Source organism: Echinops telfairi, unplaced genomic scaffold (genome assembly GCF_000313985.2).
Source record: "Echinops telfairi isolate 266 unplaced genomic scaffold, ASM31398v2 ScPeMD7_3;HRSCAF=10, whole genome shotgun sequence".
In the NCBI taxonomy this organism is placed as follows: Eukaryota; Metazoa; Chordata; class Mammalia; order Afrosoricida; family Tenrecidae; genus Echinops; species Echinops telfairi.
This window is the reverse complement of record NW_022103899.1, coordinates 45,885,629-45,895,647: the sequence shown is the minus strand read 5'-3', so window position 1 is coordinate 45,895,647 and position 10,019 is coordinate 45,885,629. Positions and strand designations below refer to the sequence as shown.

General features: G+C 58.1%; 2 protein-coding genes across 2 annotated transcripts in view; both read right to left on the bottom strand.

Moving 5' to 3' along the window:
- LOC101637936 (striated muscle enriched protein kinase) overlaps nt 1–9,962 on the bottom strand; it is a 43,760-nt gene extending 33,798 nt beyond the window's left edge. The window contains exons 1-3 of the mRNA XM_004701805.3: nt 9,619–9,962; nt 7,091–7,234; nt 6,614–6,796 (exon numbers count right to left, since the gene is read on the bottom strand). The gene's annotated coding sequence lies outside the window, so the exon portion shown is untranslated. The remainder of the gene's footprint in view (nt 1–6,613; nt 6,797–7,090; nt 7,235–9,618) is intronic.
- LOC123522161 (striated muscle preferentially expressed protein kinase-like) overlaps nt 2,932–10,019 on the bottom strand; it is a 25,138-nt gene continuing 18,050 nt past the window's right edge. The window contains exons 5-8 of the mRNA XM_045294207.1: nt 9,619–10,016; nt 7,091–7,234; nt 6,577–6,796; nt 2,932–3,028 (exon numbers count right to left, since the gene is read on the bottom strand). Of these exons, the coding sequence (XP_045150142.1) occupies nt 2,932–3,028; nt 6,577–6,796; nt 7,091–7,234; nt 9,619–10,016 (859 nt within the window). The remainder of the gene's footprint in view (nt 3,029–6,576; nt 6,797–7,090; nt 7,235–9,618; nt 10,017–10,019) is intronic.

The window sequence follows — 10,019 nt, the reverse complement described above, 5'->3', positions numbered from 1 at the left end:
CACACACACACACACACACACTGCTTGGACAGCCACTGCCTGTTTCCTACTTGGGTCAAAATCTGCCAGGAGATTTGGTTATGTCCCGTGCCCACCATCCTTTCTGCTAGCCATGACTGGACCTTTTGAACCAGTTCCAAGTCCTGAACCATAGTGACCAGGGAACTCCTTACTCAGGCCAGTGACTTGGGCACTGGGCGGTTCCCAGCATCCTCTGAGGGGTTCTCATGCTAGCCATCATCACACAGCAGCCACCACACCAAGTATCCACAACAGAGACGCCACATTACACAACCCACTTCATCCCAGGGGTTCTCACAGCAGGATCACCTGGAAGTTCAAGCATTCATTCCTGAGCCTTACTCTGACCTCCTAATTAGAGTTCCCAAAATGGGATTATCTCCGCGTATTCTTATACTCACAAACATTTAGGAAGCCCTGATGGCACTGCCAGGTAAGCTTTGGACTGCTAACCACAAGGTCAGCAGTTCAAAGCCACCAGCTGCTTAGAGAGAGAAAGATGAAGCTCCAACTGCCCCCATGAAGATTTACAGCCTCAGAAACCCAACAGAGGGTCACTATGAGTTAGAATCAACTTGACGGTAACAGATTTGGGGGTTGACCACCAGAGAAAGATGCACTGTGGGTTACGCACTGTGCATTGGTGGTTCAAACCCACCAGCCACTCCATAGGAGGAAAACGAGGCTGCCTGCTCTAGTAAAGAGTGAGTCTTAGAAACCCTATAGAGGGTCACTGTGAGTCGAAATGGATTCAACAGCAGTGTGCTTGTTCTTTGGTTCTCATGGGAAGCTGACAACCCAATGAGCTTGTACCCCCAAATCCCATCTCACTCAGCCATTAAACTTGGGAGCAAGAGATTTGAACCTAGGAGGCCTGGTTCCACAGCCCATGTGCCCCCGCTGCACCACGTGGATGCTTACCTTGGGCAAGGACACTAGGTCTCTGGCAGTGGTTCTCAGTTCTTCCTGTGCATCAGAATCACCTGGAAGGCTGGTTAAAATGGGGTTTCCTGGGCCTCCCTCCCAGAGTTACTCATTCAATAGATCTGGGAGGTTCAGACCAACCGTTTTCCTTTCTAACATATTCACAAGAGGATGAGATGAGGCTGCTGAAAGACGGCGAGGCCCTCTGCCATGTCATCTTCACTTGTAGGCAGATGCTCATTACCCTGTGCAGTGGGGTGTCTCACCCAGCTTCTGTATGACCACCCATATTGGTCCAACAGCCGCCAGGGCACTGGGGAAGTCATGGGGAGCTCACCCACCCACGGCCGCCTCACACAGTGCAGACTGTCAGGAAGTCTGGGCCACAAAGTGAACAGAGTGGGCGGGCCCAGCGGTGGCCTCAGAGGCCCCTGGCTGGTAGGGAGATTCAGACAAGCCAGATACAGAACTGACTATAAAAGCGAAGTGATACGAGGATCTGAGAGCAGAGGAGATACGGGCTATGGGAGTTCAGAGGGCAGGAGATTCCCTGTGACTCAGAGAAGAGGGAACTGCAGGGAAGAAGTGGCATTAGGAAGCGGAAACATTCCAGGCAGAAGAAACATTGCAAATACTAGAAAGGGAAAAAATTGTGAGTGTGTGTATGTGCCTGTGCGCGCGCACGCGAGTGTTAGCCTGGCCATAGACTGGGCCGAAGGAGTAAGACGTAGAGCATGTCAGATCCCCCTGGCCTTTCTCTCGTGGTACCACTGGGTAGGTTCAAACTGCCAACCTCCAGGTGAGCAGTCATATGCTAACCATCAGCTGGTGGGTGGGAATTTCTACAGGGTGCTGGGTGTGTGTGGGCCCCGTGGACGAAGAGATGAGGTGTGCCGGGAATGTTTCTGAGCCGGCTGAAAACGTACTAGACTCTAGAATTGAATGTACAAATTCAAGAGGCTTTGAGGGGGTCAGCTTGACCTGGAGGGGAAGGGCTGAATGACTCTCCTGGGTGTGATGATGCCAAGCTGCTTGGTGTCCCAGGAAGCATTCCCAGCAGCAACAGGCAGGGCCTCTGGGGTGCAGCCTCTGGGGTGCAGCCTCCTCTTGGGAGAGCGCCCACCTGTCGTGGCAGGCCTGCTTCTGGGGGGGAGTGCAGCTCTGGTCAAAGATGTGTCTAAACCCCAGATGGACAACACGGGCCATGTGGCATTCCAAGGTCCCACCACGGCCACCACAAAGGGGTCCTCCAACCAGGCCTGGCCTAAGTCCTTAGAGTCCGAAGCAGATGGCAGGGTCTTAACCTTCTTCCCCTACCTTTGTGCTCACGGCCCCTCTAGACAGCCTCTTTCCCTCTGTGTGTCCCTGGTGACAGAGCTGGGTGCTGGGTCACTAACTGGAACACTGGTGGTTCCACTGTCCTCTCCCGTCCCAGAGGTGCCACGGAAACAAGATCTGGAGAGCTGCTTCCAAAAGGTCCCAGCCTGGGAAACTCCTCGACGCCACACAGAGTCAGAATCTATCTGGCCACAGTGGGCTGGAGTTTGAGCAATGGGAGAGAGGCCAGGGGTTTGGTGCAACACCCCTATACGGGTGCTCACTGATGGCGGCGGCTGAGCAGTGCAGGTGCAGAAACGGGCCTCACCTTTGTCCAAGATGAGGGTGGCCGGCGGCCGTCCATGAGGAGGACAGGGGTGCAACGAGTGAATACTAGAAACTCAGGCTCACATACGAGCACGTGGGACCTGAGCTAGAGGGAGGAGGGAAGACAGGAGGATGGAGATGGGGTGTCCTCCCCCCGCTCCCATTCCTCCTCACAGGCACCCACAGGGCCTCCCGTCAGAGCCCCTGCAGTGGGGGTGAGCCCAGAAACAAAGCAGGGCCAAAGCGAGGACACCCCCACCCTGCCCCCAGAGGGCTGTGGGCGTCCCTGCCTCGCCCTCCCAGCCAGTTCTTGGGCAGCCCGGAGTCGACCCAGTGCAACAGTCAGCAGCACTGGCTCTGGAGCCCCAGCGCCAGGGCTCCCCGGCAGGTCTGCAGCTGCGTCAGGCCCTGTGCTCTGTCTGGAGGCTCAGCGGGCATCCTGCAGGGTGGCCCCGGGCCACCAGAGACTCTTACAGAGTGCAATGCCCACAGTGAAGTTCAGTCTCCTCTGCCATATAGCATGGGCTCCAAGGTGCTGACTGCCACATCTGGAACAGTGCACACTGACCGAGCACATTGCCGCCATCCCAGGACCTTCTAGGGCTTGGGGCTGCTCTAGGCCAGGGGAGGCCGACTGTTGAGACACAGAGCCAATCCTGAACCTCACAACGATTTAACAATAATCCGAGAGCCATACACGTATTCTTTCAAACAAATGAGACCATCATGATCTGAATCACATCCTTTGAAAATATTTCCATTTCACTTCAGTGCCACCGTGCACGTGCCAGAGTCACAAACGGCGTGCGAGCCGGTCTGCCGACCCCTGGACCAGACAAGGAACCCAAGCTGTCCAAGGCCGTTTCCCCAAGGATGCCTTCATGGCCACTGAGATAGGCCGCAAATGTGTCCACACAGGAGGTGGATGGGCCTGATGGGGCTGGAAGATCAGCCTGTCTTGGGTGTGAGGGTTACTGACTCCTGGTGACCCCTCATGTGCACAGTGGACCTGCTCCCTGGGGCTGTCCAGAAGCTCGTCGCTAGGCTGGCCACCCCAGGTGCTTCTGGGTGGGCCCGAACTGCCAACCTTTCAGCTAGTAGACAAATGTTTAACTGTCTGCTCCACCAGGGCCTCCTTCCTGGTCTGCAACTCGGTCGTGACGACAGAGCCTGCCTTGAAGGGCTGTGATGAGGATGTCACCACAGGGCTGGCCCCGGGTCGCCCTCAGTAACCCCCACACCCAGGACAGGCTGATCTTCCAGCCCCGCCAGGCCCATCCACCTCCTGGGTGGACACATCTGCTGCCTAACTCACGTGAGGCTCCTAACCGTTCCAGACAGATCACAGACACTCACGAAAGGCTGCTGGCCTTGCCCTAGTTCCATCTCTCTCTCTCTCTCTCTCTCTGTTTTCCCATCTGTGAAGTGGGAGTACACATCCCTCCCGGGGATCTCTGCCGGGTGATGCGGTTCCAAGGAGGGAAGAGACTCTAAATGGTTGGGGGCAAGTCCCTGGCACTCTCCAAACAGGAGGGCTGTGTAGAGCAATGAAGCACCTGGCACCAGGGGTGGGGGGAGGCACTCAATAAGCCAGGCTGATGTATACAGGCAGTGCCAGGACACTTAACTGCCGTTAGCACATCTCACTCTCTCTACCCACCCACCTGTCCACATACCCTTTGGGGCTCGCTCAGGAGCGTTGGGAGGAATGGAAGTGGGACTTAGGAAGTTGGTGAGGCCCAGACCCTGCCCACACAGACAGGCACGGCCCCCAACACCCCCCTCCCCAACCGCAGCCACACCCCTTAGTTCTCAGCCCGTTTCCATGGTTCCCTACATGGCATGGATCACAGTGGCTCTGAAAAGCAGGCTCGTTCCTAGTTCCTATCGGGTGGCACCCCAAGAGGGCGCTGGGCAGCCAGCCCTGGTTACCATGGTACTGGGGGGATGGGGGAGTGGGCAAGGAGACAGTGAGAAGCAAGAGGAGAAGTGACTTCCCGAGGGGCCTATTCCACATGACACCACATACTCCCTCCCTCGACTTTCTCCCCACCCACCCGCAGCCTTACTGCCAGACACCTCCCCTACCCCGGGAGTCCTCCTTCCCCTATGTTCGTGCCACCCACTGGCTCCACCCATCCCTGCAGCTCCACGGGTCCGCGGGCCCCTGTCCAGCTGCTCTGGACCAAACAGTGCCTTGTAGGGTAAGAAACTCAGCCGCCGAGGCTGAGCCTGGCCCCATGCGCCTGCCCCTCAGGCCAGCCGGCCTGGCTTACGGGGGCTGCGTGGTAGCTGCAATGCCTGGCACAGTGACTAATGCCCTGCAGCCTGCCTGCCTGCTTGCCTTGCTCCCCTGGGTGGATGAGGCACAGAGATGCGGGAAGGGCAGGGGACACGGAGCCTAGGAATTACGGGAGGGGCTGGGGGCCTTGCAGGGCAGGGGTGGCATCCCCAAGGAGCAGCGAGTCTGAAGAGAGAGCAGAGAAGGAAAAGCATCACCTCTTAATAACGTTAACAACCAACATTTGTCTATAGCTTCGCAGTTCATAAAGCGTGGTTCACACGTTCGCCTTCAGCCGTGAGGACGGTATAATTATCTCTGCTTTACAAATGGCACAGCCGTGGCGGCAGCAGCAGCAGCTCCAGGCAAACACAGAACTCCCAGGCAAGCGCTGACAGCTGCTTCATCCCAGGCCTCCTGCCCGACCTTAAAAGGCTCTCAAATGGCCCTGTGCCAGCCAGCACGGGGGCACTCCCTACGCCTACCTCCACCCCCTCCACCCCACTGCCGACTGTCAGCCCTAGCCAGGTATTGACTAGAGTCCCAGAGCCAGGCCTGGGTCCCCAAGGGGTGCAGGGAGATGAGTCAGAGGCCAGATCCCCAAGGTGATGGAAGGACGGAGGCATGCACAGGAGGGACCAGTATGATTCAGTGCCGGCTTGGCTCAGGGATGAGGATAAGCAGAGAGGACGAATCCCGGGCAAGACCTGCTGCCCCTCAAAGCCCCGAGGGGGCCATCCAAAGGAATCCACATAGGACTGGGGTTCAGACCTGACACCACAACGAACTGCCCCCTTGTGATGGAACTGAGACTCTTGTGGTAGTATTCTTGTCCCCTGCGGTGCTGAGCGTGAGGACGGGACAGAGCACCTTGTCCCGCCCCTCCCCTGCCCATCTAAATCCCTGTCCCTCCCCTGCCAGACTAAGTCCCAACCTACTGGGGAGCAGAGAAGCCTCAGTTTCACCAATCCCTTGAGGTGCCCCCTCCCTGAGCCCCCCAAGCACTGCTCCACCGTGATTCCCCTGCCCCGCATGGTCCTCTGACATGGCCTTGGTCACCCAACTGGAACAGGCCTGAGGGATGAGTCTCTGTCTTTGTCCCCCCCACCCCACCCCCACACCACAGCCCAGGGTCCAGCATCCTGCCTGCGTCAAACTGGCCGTGTCCATGGGTACGGGTCCAATCTGTCCTGATCCAGGAAGAGGCTGGGCACACAGCCAAAGGAAGCTGTCAGACTCCAGGTGAGGGCACACGTAAAAATAGAAAGCAAGGCAGCCACGGCCACGCCATCTCCCAAGAGCCACTCTCTACTGAGCCCTCCTTGCAGCGAGTCCCAGGGGGCGATGGGAGCACCTCTCTTCCCTGGGTGGGCTGGACCTCGAGTGAGCGGAAATGACCCCAGGAGGCGCCTGTTGACCAGTAAGTCCTGTGAGCGGAGGCTGAAGGACAACCTGCTCTCCCCACAAGACTGTCCCAGAAGCACCTTGCCTTGGAAAGATGTCGATGGCCAACCTCAGTGATCTCAGGAGTTGGCCCGCCTGCTGTCTGCCTCGGGAACTGGGCCCCTGTAGTGAGGTCATTTTAATGCCTTCACCCCAGGCCTGACCTCAGGGCAGACTGCAGACTGGCTGAGGGCCCTGAGGCCGAGGAAAGGAAGCTGCGCCCAAGCTTCCGTCTCAGCCCCATCTGGATGCTACCTGCTCACCACTCTCCACTCCGCCCAAGGGTGACGGGCTCCCTACCGGGTCTCACAGCCAGGGCAGCCGCACAGCGGGCTGTGCCCAGCTCGTTGGTGGCGATGGCCGCATAGCTCCCGGCGTCAGCCTCCCGGGCCTCCCGTAGCAGCAGGGTGTGCCTCTCGCCTTCCGCCCGGATGAGCAAGCGGCCATTGCTTCCCAGTGCTGACCCATCCTTCTGCCAGGACACTGTGGGGAAGCAATGGGTGAACCAGCTGGCCTTGGGCCACGGGGGCCCGCTGGGGACAATCTCCAGTCCACACATGTGTCCCACAAGAACCCAGGGCACTGTGCTTCCCACCCTAGGGAAATCAAATCTTTACACACACACACACACACACACACATACACACACACACACACAGTCACCAGACCCCAGGAACAGAACAAACTCAACTCCTTGTCCCTGAGAGGATGCTCTCTGGCTCGAACGCCCCCTCCACCCCACGCTTGACCTCAACCTGGCCCAGCCCTGGAGCTCACCTTGGGGCGGGGGGTTGGCTGTGATAATACACTTGAGCAGCGCATCTTCTCCTGGGGCTACCGCCACGTTCTGCAGGGGGATCTCAAACAGGGGCGCCTCCAGGGGCTCTTCTCCAGCTGACACATAGGAGTCGTCCGAAGACTCTGCCCAAGACACGGGTCACAGGGTAAGCCATGGGACATGGGCCTTGTGAGGAGGCAGTGGCAGCCCACCCACCACTCCTCCTAGAGAGCCACATCCAAAGAGTGGGGCTTCCTGAAGGCCGGGGTGGGGAAAGAGGGGCTCTCTCCTGAGTGCCCCGTGATGGACGAAGAAGAAGTGAGGGCAGAGCAGGGCTCTTCCACGGGGCAGGGTGGCTGTGGCCCCGTCGCATTAGCTCAGCTGTGCCTCGACTCCAGCCATAGCTCGAATGTCACTTCGAGAGAAAGGCAGGGGCTGCGTGGTGTACTTCTGAATAGAAGTCCGTCACCATGCAGACCTACCAGGCCCTGTGCAAGGCACAAAAGGGGCCCTGGTGGCACGGTCCTTAATGCACTCGGCTCTAACCAGTAGGTCAGAGGTTCGAATCCACCAGTCGTTTTGTGGGAGAACGATGGGGGCAGTCTGTCTCCATAAAGAGTTACAGCCTCAAAAACTCTATAAGGCAGTTCTACTCTGTCCTCCATGGTTTCTGCGAGTGGGGATCGACTAGACGGGGGGGGGGGGCTCCCCGCCCCCGCCCCTGCAAGACACGTTGAGGGTCACGAGTGCTTATGATCTGAGAGAAAAGACAAAGATAGGAGGATGAGCTGATAGCGGCCCAAGACTTAGGCAAGAATACAGGCGTCAGAGGACAGCGTGTGGGGAACTGTCCCATTTGTGACATGGCAAGGGACCACTGGAGTCAGAGAGGATGAGGGGGTGGGTGGGTGTCACCCAGCACCCTGCAGGCCTTACAAAGACCCGCTTCGATTTCCTCTGTCCTTTTCACAGGAACGCTCGGCATCGGTAGGGAGGGTTGCAGGAAGGTTGAACGGCAATAAGACAGGCCTGGCTTACAGGAAGCACCTAACAAGCCACTGGCTTGCCGGTACTTGCCGACGGACACGGTTAAAAGAGGCTGGCGCGGTTAGCAAGTGGCAGCAGAAATCCAAATCCTGCCCCTTCTAGCTGGGCACAAACTTGATCCTCTCTCCAAACCTCCATTTGGTTATCTGTAAAATGGAGCCAATAGCAGCCATGAGCTTGCAAAGCTGGGAGGCAGTTTGGGATAAGATAACCCTTCCGGGTGCCTGGTTCTTAGAATGCCTTGTATATAACCAATAATGGCTTCGAGCAGCATGATCTGCTGCAAAAAGCTCTCTTTTATGTGTGAGAGAGCTGAGAAGTCACTTTGAAGTCTAAGGTGCATCTGACCGAAGCCGTAGACATTGCACAAGGCGCATTGGGGAGCGGTCAAGAGCAGAGGATGTGCTGTGGGCAGCCAGAGGAACGAACCACTCTGTGTTGAAAGAAGTATAGCCAAAACGCTCCTGGAAAGTGAGAATGTGGAGACTTAGGCTCGTGTACGTTGGACGTGTTAGGGACATCATACTTGGAAAAATGGAGAGTCAGCGAAGACGAGGAAGACCCTCACTGAGATGCATGGGCACTGTGGCTGTCACCACGCACGCCAACAGACAACTAGGGTGAGAAAGGCCCAGCACCGGGCAGTATTTGGTTCTGCTGTACCCTGGCTCTCTATGAGGCAGAACAGACTTGACAGTACCTACCAGCAGCAGTAGGACAATGATCATTGCTAGACATTTTGGAGTGCTAACATTTAAGTGAGAGAGAAGATAATTTTCATGAAGACATAGGTGGGTACAATGGAAGCGATTCAGAGAGGGTGACAGGAGCCATGGACAGTGATCTAGTGGAGGGAGCAGCAGGCAGAGAGGCCCTATCAGGACTGGCTTCCTCTGTCTCTCAAGAAGGTGGGCCCCCGGGCTGAATGTTTAAGAAGCTCTGGAGTTGGCAAGGAGTGAGGGGAGGGAATCCTGGCTTTGGGGCATTGCCTGTGGGAAGCCGGCATGATACAGGGCCACAGGATGGGAGAGAGGGGGCCAGAGGGAACCGCTAGGCAGATCTTCCTGGCCTAGGACATGGCAGGCCAGGGGTTGGGTGGAGTGGGGAAGGAGATCACAGGACAGAGTAGGCTGGTCTCGGCTTGCCTCTAACAGGGACCTAAGTGCACTTTATGGAGACTAGCTAGTATTCCCTGTCCCACGGAGCAGTGGGGCTGAGAAGAGACTCCTTGAATTCCCACCTGGGCCTCCCCCTCATTTGAAGCTTGGCTGACCTGCCTAGAAGGCCACTGGACCCGGGGGACCTGGGGCCAGCACCTATGGTGCAGCCTTGTCTCACACCTCAGCTTCAGCTCGCCTCCATCAACCCATACACCCAGCTACCTGGCCAGCAGGCAGGTTCTGAGATAACCCTTCCCTAGAGGTCCAGCCCCGGTCCAATAAACTGCACCCTCTCCCCTGGTCTGCGGGGAGAGCCTTACCGAGTTCTGGCGAGGTGGGCCGTGGCCGGCGACCTTTGCCATGGCTGCGGGCCCCTCGGCGGTCCCAAGCCCCCCAGGGCCCGTCCTCCTCAGGCCCTCTGCGCAACCTCTTCTCCGCCTCCGGCCCCGCCCTGTTTTTCTCCAAGGTCTGTACCCCTGTAGCGCTCTCCTGGCCCGGCGTGGCCCAGGGCAGGAAACGCACCGCCTGCGCTGGGGGCTCTCGCTTCCGACCCGAGGGCGTTTTCGTCCTGGGCTCGGCGGGTTCCGCGGCCGCAGGCGGCACGGGGCTCCGACACTCCTGGATAGCTCTGCCCCGGGTCAGTGGGAACTGCTCCCGGCGCCTCACCTCCTGCTGCGGCCCTTCCCCCTGCTCCGTCCTGGGCCCGCGGCTCCGCGGCCTC